Consider the following 16,213-nt stretch of genomic DNA (forward strand, 5'->3'; position numbering starts at 1 on the left):
TTTGGGAAGGGGGAAGAAATGTGTTTCTAGGGTTGAGCTGTGCTGCACCGATGACTCACTCAACCTCTCCCATCTCTCCATTAGGTCAGCAATACTTCCTTAACAGGCAGGGCCAGTGAGAATACTGACAACCAACTTGTCCAGTATTTGGTTTGCTTTCTTTGACCCAAGTCTCTTTTTCCATTCTGTTCTTGTATCTTCTTTACAAAGGCTGTCTACTTTTTTGCTCCCCATTCTGGTTGTTGGGTTTTTTTGTTTGTTTAGTTTTTCAGTTTTCCTACTAAGTTATTGTTGGGGGGATGGGAATCTTTTATATGGAGTATGTGTTTGTCTTGTACTTTGTGGTTTAGGGTCTTTTACTACTTGTCTCTCTTTTTGTTCTGTGCTCACAAATGAAATTACTGGAATGTAGAAATACACCTCTCAGTATCTTTGCCTGTTTTGCTAGGAAAAGTAGCACCTCTACTACAGCATGTGCTGTAATTTTACAACTTTTGAGAAAGGCAGCTGGATTGGAAATGCTGAACTTGATTTACATCTGCAGGAAGTTAAGCACCAGGCCATCAGCTTGATGTTTGATTTCTGTTCTTCCCCTCCATTATGTAAAATAGTCAAACCTCTACACCCTCAAAGGATATGTCAGTGCAGCCATGCAGGGTGTGGTATCCACTCTGGGTGAGTTTAGGGTGCTTGGATTTTCAGGTTCTGCTGTGCCATTCAGTGTTGGCAGAACCTCACAAGTGTTCTTTGGTTATGGCAGTCAGTATCTACAAACGCAGAAATGAGGGGGTGGGCTCTCATTTGGCTCGTGTCTAGGGAACTTGCTGGAATATCAGAGCCAACTATCAGCACAGCAAAGACTGTTGTGAAAAGACTAAAATCTGAACCTAGGTGAGAACACAAGGAAGTTCTTTCGGAGATGGGGTTAAGAGAAGGGGCAGTCTGAGGCATCTCACTCAAAATACCTCTAAATCCCCTTTGTGGCTAGGCAGGAAAATTCCCCAACCCTCACATTGCTACAAACACAACTCTTGGTGCATTTGAGACCAGGTTTTCAGCAGTTGTTCTAAGTTTTATGTGAGGGGCTTTGTGTGTGCAGCTCTGGGAGGGGATGCTTGGGAGTTGATTCCCTGGAATCATCATTACCCAAATTAAATGTCTGTTTTCAGCTGTTGAGCCAGGTGGTATGGGAGAGCAGAAGTGGCTTGTATGACTGATTGCTTTTGTGGAGAAGGATGGCAGGCAGCTCGTTCCTGCTTTGGGATGTGGCTGCAGCAGGGAGATGGCCACATGAGTGCAGGTGCCACAGCCAAGCTCACCAGCACATGCTGTGCCTGCTGGCTCCTGCTCCCTGTGAGCACAGCCCTGCCCTGCCCTGGAGCTGTGACATACCTGCACCAGCTGATGCTCCTCAGCACAGCCTATGAAGTTGGATATGGCAAAATAGGTTTATTTTTTGATTAAAAAAAAACAAAAACTTTGATTACGTCAGCTTATTTCTTCTGTTTCTGGGCATCATTTCAAATGGTGCAATTAACTTTGGTTGTGTACAGTACAAGAATTCTAAGTCATGAAAATACATTTGATTTAATGTCTGATTAAAATTTCACCTAAGCCAGACTGGACAGATGTGCCAAGGTCACTTTCACTATGGCCCCAATTTCATGCCTATTATTACTCTGTAAGTGATAACGTCTTTTTCTTTTCCAGAGGAAAATGAAATGTGAGGCTGTCACTGAAAAAAACCCATTTTTTGTGCTTGTTCTTGAGGGAGTTCATCTTGTGCATGTCTGTTTTGCTAAATATTAAGGAGCTGTATGAAATCTATGTTTTAGCTACTTGCTGTATTTTTAAGTCTTTCTTCCTGTCTCAGTTTGCCTAAAGTAAAAATGCTTAGTGTCCCATGTTCTTTGAAAGATAACTTGTGGAATTAATGTCATGTCTCTTGTCTTCATCTGTGTAGATTTATTTTGACTAAGTACACTGCTGAGAAGTATGCACTATCCTCAGAATTAAGAATTAAGAATTTATTGACTTAAACCAAAACCAAATAAAATCAACACCAACTCCCCCAAAAAAACACATCCTGGGAAGAAAACTAAGGAAAGCTGTTGGGCTTGCTGTGGCATTCATGCATTTGTTTTAGCACGCTCTTTATAGAAAAAGAGAGCCTCACAAACTAATACAGTACTGTTTGCTTTTGTCTTCCAGTGAGGATGAAATGGAGGAAGCAAATGGAAATAACGCTATTGACATTGAAGTTGAACAAAACAAGGAGAGCAAAAAGGAGGTATAATTCTGTTTCTTACTCCTGTACAAATGAAAGTGTTTGCTTACTAGATACTTTGTGTAGAGGCTGACAGTATCTTATTTTCTTTAGTACTTTGTATAGCTGTCATACAAGAAAAGAATTGTCTTCACAATTATTCTTAGATCAAGACAAGTATAGATAAATTATTTATTATGGATAGAGCTGGAAAAATTTAACACTTACCATCCCGTGATAATGTACCATGTGATTGTTTCCAGACTCTTTTATCCCCTCTTTGCCTGTGTTAGCTTGAACCACCCTCGGTGGTTTAAATCAACCCACCTGCATGGAGATGGAGTAGAAGCACATCCCCCTGTGGAGATGGCTTGGTGGGGGGGAAATAAAGCCTCTTGTTCTAGGTAGACCAGACCTGTTCTAGGTAGAAGTGTGTTTATGTACACGTTGGACTCCAAGGGACGTTCCCGATGTGTTGAAATCCTCAGCAGTACTTGTCGCTTCACTGGCACCAAGACTGCAGTATTGGTGTATGCAGTATTGGTGAAGAGTAAAGGAGAAAGTTTTTGTGATCAGTTAATTTTGTCTGGCAGGGTGGCCTTCACCTGTTGTTACATCAGCTCAAAATGTAGTACTTGAGTCTCACATCATGTACTTCATTTTCAGTGGGCATACAGTTGTGCATGAAAAGAGCTACAAAAATAAAACAGTTCTGAAAACCCAGCCTGCCATGCCCTACAGGAAATCATATACTTCATCTCCATGTGTGTAACCTGCAGGTTACCTGTTACTAAATAAAAACACCTCGTTCAGCAGCAATGTGGGTAGTATGTATGAGTTACAGGAAGATGCTTCAGACCTTCTCTCCTTCAAGTTAGCTCAGTTTCCTTATTTCTTTTAGCCTGATTCCTCTCCCTGTCTCCTTCTCCCAGTCTCTCTCCCCCAGACATTCTATTTAATTTATTTTTTTTAAAGGTTATATTTAGGGAAAACCCAGTAGAAGTGTTTAAAAACATGATCCCACACAGTCAAAAAGAAGTCCCAGAGTAACACTCAGACTGACTTTTGTCAGTCACTCTCAGTGAGATTAATTTCTCCAACAAATAATTTTGAATGGGAATAACTGAAAAAACACAACATTCCCATCTGTTCCTCACCCACATGAGGGTGTTCTCTAGACTTTCCAGGAAAGTTTAGCTGTTGTTTCTACTGAGTGAACCAGCACCTTTGATGTTTTCCTAGGGGCAGAGTGTGCCCTAGGGGTAGGGATGTGAAGCCATTTGTATTTGTCCTTACAAGATACTGAGCTCTCAGAAGTCTCAGCAACACCCAGACAGGAAAGGCTGTCACTTACCTAAGTTGCAGCTGTGTACTGCAGCTCTATAGTGTTTTGTAAATAATACTATTATCGCATTTCCCATTATTTTAATAAATTTACTGTTTAGATTTTTCTGTAAGCTCTTCAAGAGCTTGCCCCTGTAAAAAAGCTCCCTTCTAACCCCTTTATTATTTCTCTCTTTCCACCCAATGTTGACATGACCTGAACTTGCTGCAGAAGAGGGAAAATTAGTTCTTTATCAATATGGCTGCATCTCTTGTAAGGCCAAACCAGCTCAGATGTTTGGTTTGGACAGTTACCATTAAGACATTTCTGCAGAAAATCTTAGCATCAAGGGAGGCTTTGTGCTCTCTTTGTCACACTGGTACAGGCTACGGCACTCCAACCAATCTGAAACTCAAGGGGCATATGCAGTCTGGCTATGTATGCCATGGCAGGTAGCCTTGTGGGGACTTTTCAGGACAGGGATTGTACTGGAGGGCAAAAGAGCCTTTATAGCCTGTTCAGAATCCAGCTGTGGCTGTTAAGTCTGAAGAGGAGGAGACTTGGGAGACTTCTGTCACTCTGTACAACTGCCTGAAAGGAGGTTGTAGCAAGGTGGAGGTCAATCTCTGCTCCCAGACAGCCAGACACATGAGGAGAGAAAATGTCCTCAAGGAGGGTTAAGATTGGACACCAGGAAGAATTTTTTCACTGAAGGGGTGGATAAGAACTGGGATGGGCTTCCCAGGGGACATAGCAGAGTCACCATCCCTGGAGGTGTTCAAGAAATGACTGGACGTGGCAGTTAGTGCTGTGGTTTAGTTGACAAGTGTTTGGTCAAAGGTTGGACTCCGTGATCTTGGAGATCTTCTCCAACCTTACTGATTCAGTGATTCTGATTTTACAGTACCTGAACTCAGGGCTTATTGAAATACCTTGAGAGAGAGAGAGCGAGCAGGTAACCAGGTGGAGATAAGTTTGTTCTTGATCATTAGGCTTCTTCTAACGATGTGGTCAGATGTGCAGGAACTCTACCCATAAGGAACCTTCCTGTCCCAAATCTGCAGAGATGTTTTTTTCAGCTCTGAGACCTGTTGGTTGCTCTCTGACTTATGCAGTTATACTGTGATTTCTCAGAGTATCTGAAATCTCTCATCTGTTTCTTCTTTTGAGGATCATTGGAGGGGGATTTTTTTTTTTTCCCAGTGCTAGTGCAACTGTTTGGATTTCCTTGCATGGTGACTCTGAAATACTGAGGTCAAGACCTAGACCTGCTTTCTTTTTATCTTCCTTGTTCCTGGAAGTGCCTCTCACTTCATCCTGTTTTTATGTAACTTGAGATAGCTTCAGCTTCTATTTACACAGTGACATCTGAGGAAGGGGACTTTATATTTTAACGGGTTTGTAAGACTGAAGTGCACTGGATAGCAGTTGAAATATCTAAATAAACAGGAGCACTGCTAAATCCCTTCTAAATCCCTGCATTTTAATTCTCTCTGGTTTTCAAAAATTTATTAAATTCTAGAGAGAAATGTGTGTGGCCACAGAAGAAGAGTTTCCAGAACAGACTAGATGTTCCAATTTTTGCTGGGGCCTAAAGGCATTTGGAACTGTCAAAAATTGTTCTGCTGGAGCTCTGCTTTTTGTCTGCAACACAAAAGAGCTTTGCATTTTTTGAACTGTGTAAAACAGTAATTTGAAACTGCTTTCATTTTTCCTTAATGTTGAGGCTTCTGGGATGTTTGCACTGCAGGCATTGCCTGTTGGTCAACAGACAGCCTGAACCTGTAGTGAGGCATTGCTGTGTGGTCCTGGGCAGCAGTGTACGTAGATGAAATATGAGTGGATCTGAAATGTCTATCCATGCTGAATAATTTACCTGGCTCAGTTATCCAAGTGCTCCCTTCTGAAGCGGAGAGCAGAGCTTACTTTACTTGTTAATTCCTAAGCCAGTCTGGTTTCTCCTGCTCACCACTCCCATCTGCAAGGAGAAGTAGGGGTTACCTCTTGCCTCTGGGCTTGCCCTAGGCATTGTATCTCATGGAATGCTTTGCACCAGTGTGTGGAAGAAGGTTGAGAGCAGGCAACTGTCCATGCTGCTGCTGCTGCTGTGGGGCTCTGGCCATTGTACCCATGAGGAGGGTGAAAACTTTTATCTGTGGCAGCTGTGCTGGAGTCCCTTGGGAGTCAGAACCTCATACTTGTGCTTTGGTGCTCACCCTCATGTGGTTTCAAATGCAAGCATTCAGTGCTAATGAACAAATGCCACAAACTGTGTAGAAACTGCATGTAGCTGCAAATTAGGAGGAAAACAATAGCACCAAGTGAAGCCAATGTCTTTAAAGCCTGAGGTGATCAAGTAGAGGTTTCAGATGTACTGCCTCCCCTCTCTGCTTTTTCTCGCCTTGCCACCCTTCTGTTGTGTGTTCTTGGCCAGGTTCCAAGAACCAGTCACTAGATAATAAATCTTAGGTATGAGTTGATTGTTGAGTATACCTTCTGGAAGAAATGGTTGTGCTATCTTAGAATCAGCTGTGCTCTTGAAGGATCTGTAGTAAGTGTCCTGGCTAATCTACCTGTCTTTGCTTTAGACATAAGGGATAAAAATAGGAAGTGGTCTGTGAAATACTCCTTTTTCCAAAAAAGGGTTAAAGTTTATTTTAGGCAAAACTGCACCATTTTGATGGAACTGTTGATACACAAGTGCTATGCAAGAAAACTTGGCTTCCAAGAAATGGTGTAACAATCTAAGAATTATCCTGTTGTCACCTCACTGCTTTAAATAAATTTGCCTTTAAATCTCACTTTGCCTTTAAATAAATTTGGTTTATTCCTTCCTGTGTCTGTCAGGTAGTAAAACAATTCTCAGTAAACTGTTTCAGTTATGTTCTTTCTGTCTCCACACTTCACTTTGCTTCCTTCTGGTGTTCAGTTAAACTGGTGTGTTCAAATTTGATGATGAAAAGAAGAGGGGTTTTGGAAGCTTGAAAATAACCAGAACATTTAACAAATGCAAAATTGGGCATCTGTATCCCAGAATGAGAATGGGCAGAGAAGGCAACCATAGTATCTCTGTGAACACTGAAAGCTGCTAAAGAAAGGGAGAAATTTATATAAAACAGTTTGTATGACATGCCACTTAAAGCAGAAGTGTCCTCCTGTCTGCATACTAGCATTGTTGTTCTCCAGCCTTTGATGGTGGCTAAAAATCAGAGTCACGGAATGGTTTGAGCTGGAAGTGATCTCTAAAGATACTTAGTTTTGTAAAATGACTGACTGCTGTTTGCCAGGTGCCGCCTGCTGAAACTGTCCCTCAGGTGAAGAAGGAGAAGCACAGTACGCAGGCCAAGAACAGAGCAAAGAGGAAACCTCCCAAAGGAATGTTCCTTTCCCAGGAGGATGTGGAGGCTGTTTCTGCAAATGCAACAGCTGCTACCACTGTACTCAGACAACTGGACATGGAATTAGTCTCAATCAAACGGCAGGTATGAATGGGATCGTACAGGAGTAACTGCTGGGTTTGCTGCTAGTGCTTGTTGCAGTCTGCAAAGCTGGCAGGAATTTGTAGCTTGGCAGTGATGATGCACAACGCTACATGCCTTAGTTGACAAGCTGCTGTCCCTGTGCTCTGAATAAAGCTCTGGGTTTTACATCTCTTAGGTTTTAGTTCTGTAGGCAAGCCTACTTTAGACCTGAAGTAAAGCAAGGAAAAATTTATAGTAGAGACTTGAAAGGAACATTTGTTGGCACTTAGCTTTTCTTGCAGTTCAGAATTCCTTCTGTTTTAACTTTAACTTTGTTCAGGTGACATTGGTTTCAGAGGTATTTGATTTCCATGTGCAGCAGCTGTTTCCTTTGCCTTTTCATGTGGTACTTTAAGAAGTGGCAGATATGTTCAGCTTGGTCTTTCCTAGATAGGTATCATACAAACTCCCTATGTACCTTTTGCTTCCCTGATGGGTTTGCCTTTTAAACAAATGTTTTTTCAAATATTTGTGAGTAAATACAGATTTGCTACATGAGCATTTTGCCATTTCTAAAGCAGAGCTCTGTCTCAAGCTCTTTATTAAACTTAATAGAATTTGTATTTTGGCCTGAAGCCTTTTTCTTGGCACTCTGGGACAAGCTGAACTCTTTAGCAGTCTTTGATTCATTACTTGCTGCAGATGAGCTTGGTCTTCCTATGCTGGGCTTTACACAGATCTGGAAGTTGGGGCAGTTCTTGCTCCAGATAACTTGTAGACAGCAGAGAATAAATTAAATGAGATCTCCTGATTTGCCAGCTGCTCCTGCTGTACATTATTCCAATATAGCAAACTTCCTTTTTGGAAAAGGCAAGCTGTGAGAAAAACTGGAAGGCTGAGCTTGTGAGGTTCCTGCCAAGGCTGCTGGAAAAAGACTTGTCCAAAAATATTTTTTAATCCTTCTTAAAGGGATGAAACTTTCTTTTCAGATTCAGAACATCAAACAGACAAACAGCGCGCTCAAAGAAAAGCTTGAAGGTGGTATAGAACAATACAGACTTCCAGAGGTGAGATCATTTTCTGACCTTTAATTGTGAAGATAAATGTTAATGATACACTTTGACTAACAGTCAGTTCCTTATTGCATGTTTGAGAGGTTTTTATAAGCTCAGATTCAAGTGAAAGTATATAAATGAAGTTACATAATTTTTTTGTTGTTCTCTAGGTCGTACAGAAATTTAATGCACGCTGGACCACAGATGAGCAGCTTCTTGCTGTACAAGGTATGGCACTACAAGTTTATTTGTACTTCAGTTGTTGATAGTCAAAACCCTGCTGCGTTTCAGAGCTGAGTTTCTCTTCAGTGGCTAAGGAACGAGGACTTTGTGTACTAATGCCTGAAGAATGTATTTGAAAAAGGAAAGAATATTCTCCCTTCCTGTCCCTGGGCAATATAAATGACATTGTATGAATGGTTGCAAATAATGTCTGCTTGTCCAAACTTCCAGAAAGTGAAGCTCTGCTGGAGTCACTGCTGTGATCTTTGCCTGTGTAACTTTTCAAGTAGTACAGACAGATTTACATAGTACAGACAGATTTACATAGTACAGACAGATTTACATGGGTCTTGTACATTTGACACTGCCCATCTCTTACGACACCTCGACTTTCTTCTCTTCTCCAGGGCTGATCTTAACAGTGTCTCTTGTCCAGTTTAGACTTTTTTTTAAATCCTGGATTAATCTGAAGAAGGTTTGAGACCTTTACAGAAGTTCAGCTTTGGGTCTTTATGCTGTGACTGGAGCCTGATTTGTGGTCTTTGTGGAAATAACACACTGCTTTTGTTTTTCTTTTTGTTGCTTTAGCAATCAGGAAATACGGCCGAGACTTTCAGGCAATCTCTGATGTGATTGGAAACAAATCTGTGGTGCAAGTGAAAAACTTTTTTGTAAATTATCGACGTCGTTTCAACATAGATGAAGTCCTACAGGAGTGGGAGGCAGAGCACGGCAAAGAGGAGACAAATGGAACCAATAGCCAAAAGCCTGTAAAATCCCCTGATAATTCCACTAAAATGTCTGAAGAGGAAGATGAGGTAAATCCAATTTAAAAGTCACATAAAATCCCCAGTCTGAGCTCAGTTCAGATAGGTGTGTGTGTATTTATATAGTCTTTGCAAAAGCCATTTTTGTCAATCTTCAATCTGTGCATATTTCACTTTACCTGGATATACAATTTCAGTACTGATTTGGGGAATTGGGAAATCCAGGCTTGTATGAAAGTGGAAGGAGAACAGTAAATTTGCAGTCTTCTGACAGTATGTGTATCTCATCAGAATATCGATTCTTTAATGCCTCTTGCTGCTGAAACCCCATGCATCTTTATCTCACTTGGATGTTTTCCCTGCATGCAGTTCTCCCAGCTCTTCTAGGTTTGTGGGGCCATAGAGTCTTCTGAGCCAAAGCTTGCTCTTTCATTTCTGGTGAATGGTTTCACTCAAATGAACGGAAGGAAGCTATAAGCAAGATGAGTGTGTGGAACTTCACTCTGGAATTACCTAAAGGCAAACTTTCCTTAATTTTCAGCTGTTTCTGTAAAGGCAAATTCTAGGAACAGCCTCTCCTCGATGGAGGTTCACAGAGTTAACACTTCTCCAAAGGTCATGTAGGTTTGAAATTAGCAAAGAGACTGTAGGATGTTGAAGTATGGAAGTTAGTTGCAAAAATTTATTATTAACACTAAAGATTAATATTTAGTCTTGCAGAAGAAAACCATGGTAGAGGTTTGTGTGTTAAAAAGTCTGATCAAGGACTCCCTCTGGCCTTATTTATACGACAACTTAGTGAAAAAGCTGTGTGTTGCAAATGCAAGCACAGTCAACAGCATAAGGCAAATTTTGGTTGTGCATGGAGTAAAGACTTCATAGTCTGCTGTATATTTTTGTTGCTGTGATTAGGGCTGGATCACTTGGACATTGTCCTTCAGACATTCAAAAAGCAGAACTTCACTGCTTCACGAAACCTAATTACATGCTATTCAAAGATGCTTATATTTGGGAACTAAGTCCAAAGGTGTGACAGATGAACAAAACCAAACTCAGAAAACTCACCTTCACAGGCATGTGTGAGTGAAATTGTCCCATTCTTCCAGAATTGAGAAGTGGAGCAAAGCAGCATTGGTGCTAGTACACAGCACGATTTGAAAGCTATATGGCTCTTGTCTCTGTATTTTCCTGTGACTTGTAGAATTATATGCTGATAATGCAGAGCTTTTTCTTCTCTGAGCCCTCTGAGATTCTTCCTAGCTTCAAGTACACCCTAACTTCTGAAAGCTGACATCAAAAAAGGGGAGTCTCACTTGACATGAGGAAAAAATGGCTTCAGCAGGAGCTGGAGTGGGCTGATGTGGCTGGGTGTATGGATACTGGAACAGTGAAGATCCCAAATGAGTTAGGAGAGCGCAGGCATGACAGCAAGGTCTGGTAAAATTTCTACTAGAGCAGCAGTTGTGATCCCCAGATTAGTGATAGAAAGTGTCCACTCTGGAGCAGAGCAAGTGCTGAGTGGTGGGAACCAGACCAAAAGAAGCTGTGAATGTGGGGCTCCTGCCTTCAGAGGTGATGTAAGCATGGTGCTGACTTGGTGTCTGTCTCAGTGGTTCTGGGGCCAAAGTGAAATTGGAGTTATGATACAAGTGACCTGCGTGGGCTGGGAGTGGGTTCCTGGGCCCTCCTTGTGCAGTGCTGCATGGCTGGTGCCTGCTCCTGAGGGTGCTTGCACAGGCAGTGTCTGGTCAAGTCAGGTGGACTCGGCAGTAGGCAGAAGACTTTGCTGGTCTACCACTGAAATCCCTCAGGTGCTGTCTTCTCTGGCATGCCTTGGCTATCTAGGCCACCAGCGAGATAAAGGTTCATCAGGCCTCTGAGGCCTTTGGGCTTTTCCATAGCAAGTGGCCATAGCTCCTTTTATTTGAAGGGGGGAGCTGAGGCTGCTGGTTATAAAACAGCATCAACTCCAGTCTTAATTCCTGAATGTTTACATTCCCAACAACAAATCCCAGTGTGCCTCAGAATAGGAAAAGCTGCTGGAATTCCTCCCATGTGCCAAGGTTGTTTGTTTTGTCACTGTCACTACCATGGATTTGGGCTGAAGTTTGGACATGCAAGAAAGCTGTGTGTATTCATTTTAAACTAAATATCTGCTTTTTCTCCCCACTTCCCTCCAGGCTACTTCTGTTCTTGATGTCAGATATGCATCTGCTTCGTGAGAAGGTGCTGTAGCCTAGAACAATTTGTGTTGACTACTGTGTTATCCAGGATATCAGGTATTAGCAAACCTCAGACAGCCATCTGCATCATATCTGTGGACAAGCAGCTATTACCAAAAAAAAGGCAAACGCTTCCAGTCCTGTGCTACATCTGCCTTAATCTCCCCTCATTCCTCCATACTGCCTCCACTTTCTTTCAAAAGCACCCAGGTAGCTCAGCTCTCCATTTCACCAACGTCATGCTTAAGCATGGGGACTTCTAGAACCAGTAACACCTGTCTATAAATTTTGACCAACCTGCAAAGCAAGGAGCTCCTTAGCAGCCCCACAGTAACTACACATTAGGAGTTCTTATAATACTTGGTCCGTAGGGTATAAGTATGTATTGCTGCATGGCCTTGTGGTCTCCGCTTCCTGTGTATTCTTATGATGACACTATGATTAGTGAGCTTTCTATAAAGGAGGGGCCTGTGTACATGCCAGCCGTGTCAGGTTTGTTCTGCAGTGACAGGACATGTTAGCAAGCAATCATGAATAATGCAAAGTGATAGGAAATATTATTTCTAAGGTTTGGTCAGTCCAAGGTTGTAGATGTAATTCATTACACTTCTGGTTTGTGCAATTCTTTCCACTGTATTTGTGTGTTCTTGCTTCATAGAAAGCTCTCTAACTGAGCATTTTATTCCTGTATATTTTAATGGCTTTTATTTAGTGCAAAAGGGAATACTTAACCTTAAACTGTTTGATACGCTATTTAACCCCTGGCATTCAGCATTTGCATTGTAACTTGTTAAGTGAGTGCTACACAACTTTCTTTTTCCTGATCCTCTGTGGGATTAAGTCAAAACAACTTTCTCTGGTGCCTCTCCTTTTGGGGAATATGTGCCTTTTTGCATTTGGCTACCATAGATCACTTTCTGTCCCAGTGTCTCATTCCTCTTCAGAGCGCTGTTTGCCAAAGACATCAAACTGCTTCTCTCACTGGAAGTTTGGGTGAGGGTTGGAGCACAAAATTCAGCCTTCAGGAGTTTTTGGTTTCTTGGAAGTGTAATGGAGAAGAACCGGGTTAATTTTCCTTGGCCATTTTAACCCTTCTGAAGCACACATCGCTTTCATGTTCTGAACCAAGATATGCAATTTAAAATCTTAAGAGGTGCTTTTCCAAATACTTGGTGCATGCAGCTTTCAAATCCAACCCTCTGCTCGGATGGCCCCTGCTCTGGCCTATCTAGCTGGCTTGAACTGGAACTGTTCTTGCAAGTCCCATGGGAGGACTTTGCACCTTGAATAGGGTGGTTGCTGACTGCTGAGCAGACAGTGTCCAGGGAAGCTGGAAGCAGCAGTATTACTTCTTGTACAGTGGAAAGCTGCAAAATAACACTAGTCACAAAGCATTTAAAAATGGTTAATTTAATGACGTTGGAAGAAACCACCAGGTGTCTTTGCAGGCGGAAAAAAGGACCTTTCTTGCTTCTCTTCCTCTACAGAGGATTCAAGCCAAGATGGCACACAGTGATGTACAGCACCAGCCTTTCTTACCACAACTTGAAATGAGCTAGCCCATGGCCTGGCCTGCAGCTGAGGTTGGTGGAGCTCAGCTGGTGCTGAGGTTTGGCTGCTGGGCTGTGCCGTGCTGTGTGCTGTGGTGGCTCTGCTCTCTGTACCCGAGTGGGGCAGGCTAATGCCAGCTGGGCAACTTTGGCACCTCCTGCAGTGTAGTCAGAGCCCAGGAAAGGCAGGGGACATGGCCTTCTGTAGCAGTGAGGTGTGGTCTTACCCTTGGGCTGTACGTGAGGAAAGTAACTCAATGTCAGAAACTGGGCAGCAACACACAGGCACAGCAGGTCGAGATTTCCTAGGGCAAGTTAGAATATGGAGCCCCAAAAGGGCCTGTTTTGGCAGCTGTTTCTGAGCAGTTCCATACCAGTAGCTCAGAGAGATTCTCTGAGGTGATGGGAGGATGGAAGGGAGCTATTCCCTACTCTCTGTATTGCTCTTTGTGTGTGAACTGGCAGCTCTGGTGGCTCAAATGTTCCTTCAGACCTGTGTCAGTTGGAGCTGGGAAGGAATGCTAGGTGTTAGCCAGTGTGAATTAGGAACAAAGACCGGGCAAATAGCACTGTGAATCCAGCTGACAGTTGTGGTGTAAAGCAATGCTGCTCTTTAGAAACACTCTAGTATTAAATATTAAACCTCCTGCTGGTACCAATGCATGGAGACAGGTCCTCGCCCGTGTGGGATTGGTGTGGGAGCTTGTGTCCCAGCTGGGGGAACTCATCAGGAGAGGCTTCTGCTGGAGACTTAGGTACCTGTGAGGACTTCTCATCTGTTTTTGCCCTCAAATCTATCCATCTTATCAGAAAAGTTGTGTTTTGGCTTCATCCCCATGGGGTAGGGGGAAACATGTATAATTTGTGATATTAGGAAGAAAAAAGTTGTTTAATTACTTCTCAGTTGACTGCTATCTTATTGTAGTTGATACATGCAATATAATAGCACTGTATTTTAAACGTTTAGTTTTTTACCTTCTCTTGAACTATGTTTTTAAATGCGATAAAATCATTTTAGCTTTTGAAATGGTTTGACCTTGTTTAGGTGAAGACCCTGTTTTTCTTTTGTTAAATGGGTCAAGCATTAGATACATCAACTGGTTGCATTCTGACTAGAAGGGTCCACAAAGATAACTGCATAAGATAAGAATATTCACTTAAATTTTGTTTCTTAAACTATCGATGTGAATGTCATAATTATATATATTTTGTGGAAAATGGGAAATTATTTCTCCTAAGTATAAGTTATTGTGCAAAATATGGTATCGTTAAAGAAAATGATAGTTTAAGTTTTAGTTTTAGAAATCTTAAAGATATAAAAGTGTATTGCATATGCATAAACAAATTTCATTTGTTCTATTTAATTTTTATGTAGTTGTGTAAAGTGCTAGGTAACTTCTTTTTTTCACTTATCCATTAAAACAACCTTGTTACTTGAATATTCGTGTTTAACTGGTTTGAAACAGTGATCAATTTTTGTAATATAATCTTATAACCAAGGGAAAAAAATACACGCCTCAGTTGTGCTTAACAGTAAAGCAACAATGTACAATCAGATGCTTAAGACCGTAGTAGCCATACCTGGTAGTGCAACCACAATGGTTGTGTCTCGATATATTTAATACCAGTGGGGATAATGGTTTGTTAATATATTTTTACAAGTTTGCAACCAGGAAGACCCCATAAATATCCACTTGAACACTTTTTTAATAGTTAAAATAAGAGTGAAACTCTTACTCTCTTAAAGCAATGTCCTGACAAACATTTTTCTTTCCTGTACAAATACATCAGAAACATTATGTATTAAAATATGCTCATTGTCACTTTAAATTTCAGTTTTTATTCTATGAAATCGCTAATATGCTGTTGGTATTCTTGCACACCAAATATGAGCCAAACAGTGCATTACACTAACTTGATCACTGGATTTGTGAACAAAAATCTCCAAGTCAATAAAATGCAAAAATACCATAGGAGATTTTTTTGTTAATGCGTTTATTTTTCAAATTGGTATGAATTTGTGCATAGCCCATTCAGCGATGTGTGGGCTGATATTTTACAAAAAAAGGAGAAAAATTATTTTATTAGCTTCAGCTTGTTTTCAGTAAGTCAAAATCTAGTGATCTTGTGCAATGCCCCTAAAGCAAATACTTTCTGCCACTCCCTGGATTAATGCAGCTTTTCCTGTTGATAGTAAAGCACAATTGCAGTGAAAGTTACAGTTCAGAAGATGGAAGGTCAGTATAGTCTATGCATGTTGTATAATAATGAGTGTTTACATTCATATTCTCCTAAAATAAAATTTATACTGGAGTGTATAGTATTCCATTATGTAGATTTTATCAATTTTGTTAACTGCTTATAGATTGCTTAAAAGAAGTTTTTTCAAGATTTTAAAAGATGTATAAGGTTAAGTTTGCAAATATAATGGAAATGCTGTATAGCTTTTGAAGTGACGAAATACTCGTTGGGATTTTAAAGAAAGTATGTTGTAATAATGCTGTTGTAAGTAATATTTTAAATGTCTTTTTTGCCTGTTTTCTATTATTCAGCACACTTACTGTGATGAATGTTCATAGCATTATAAAATTGCTTAGCCACTGAAAAGTAACATTTGGTTTTGGATTATTTTACTGTATGAGGAATTATAGTGGGGTAAATTCCTTTGTGAAATTCTACATAATTCATTTTTCTATGATTTCCAATGTTTGCTGACATCAAATAAAATTTTTTCAAGCCATTGATGTAATAAAATATGTAGTAAAATGTTGTTGATGTAAAGTGTGGTTCTGATGTGTAACTGAACCCCTACCTTTCAGATTTTGGTCAGGAGATGCAAAAGGGGTTTTTGCCTTCCTGACAGTGTCCATCCCTAAGATAAGGAGGACCTGAAGAATAAACTGCTGCCTCTTTGTTTCATGTAAAAAACCCTTGACTGTACAGGTTAACAAGATTGTCATCTTTCAAATGAATGACACATTTAAAACACATAGGAAAAGGCAACACTTGCCCTCAAAGCTTAGCAATGTGCAATATTGCTGTTGAAGATTCTCAGAAGGGCAGGAAATTTTGCACCTTGGAATTTTCAGGAAGATCATGTTTTCTGTCTCCCCATGATGGGGTGCTGCTAAGCACTAAATGCAGAAGCACATTCAAGACTTTGTGGGGCTGTTTGTGGGAAACTGCTTTGGGCAGGCAGGTCCCAGCAGTGCTCTGGGAACCCAGGGTTAGCACAGGACAGGTGATGAGAAGTTCTCTGCTTTGCTCGTGTGTGTTAAAGGCAGCAGAACTCCTGCAGCAGGACACTGGTGGTTTCCAGCTCTGCACCCTATGGAGGGCAGGAATT

General features: G+C 41.2%; 1 protein-coding gene across 1 annotated transcript in view; it reads left to right on the forward strand.

The window, feature by feature from the left end:
• RCOR1 (REST corepressor 1) overlaps positions 1–15,648 on the forward strand; it is a 44,158-nt gene extending 28,510 nt beyond the window's left edge. Inside the window, exons 6-11 of the mRNA XM_015632009.3 lie at positions 2,212–2,290; positions 6,878–7,072; positions 8,041–8,118; positions 8,277–8,334; positions 8,917–9,146; positions 11,276–15,648. Coding sequence (XP_015487495.2) covers positions 2,212–2,290; positions 6,878–7,072; positions 8,041–8,118; positions 8,277–8,334; positions 8,917–9,146; positions 11,276–11,317 — 682 coding nt within the window. The 3' untranslated portion in view covers positions 11,318–15,648. The remainder of the gene's footprint in view (positions 1–2,211; positions 2,291–6,877; positions 7,073–8,040; positions 8,119–8,276; positions 8,335–8,916; positions 9,147–11,275) is intronic.
• The last annotated feature ends 565 nt before the right edge of the window (positions 15,649–16,213 follow it).

Source organism: Parus major, chromosome 5 (genome assembly GCF_001522545.3).
Source record: "Parus major isolate Abel chromosome 5, Parus_major1.1, whole genome shotgun sequence".
Classification (NCBI taxonomy): domain Eukaryota; kingdom Metazoa; phylum Chordata; class Aves; order Passeriformes; family Paridae; genus Parus; species Parus major.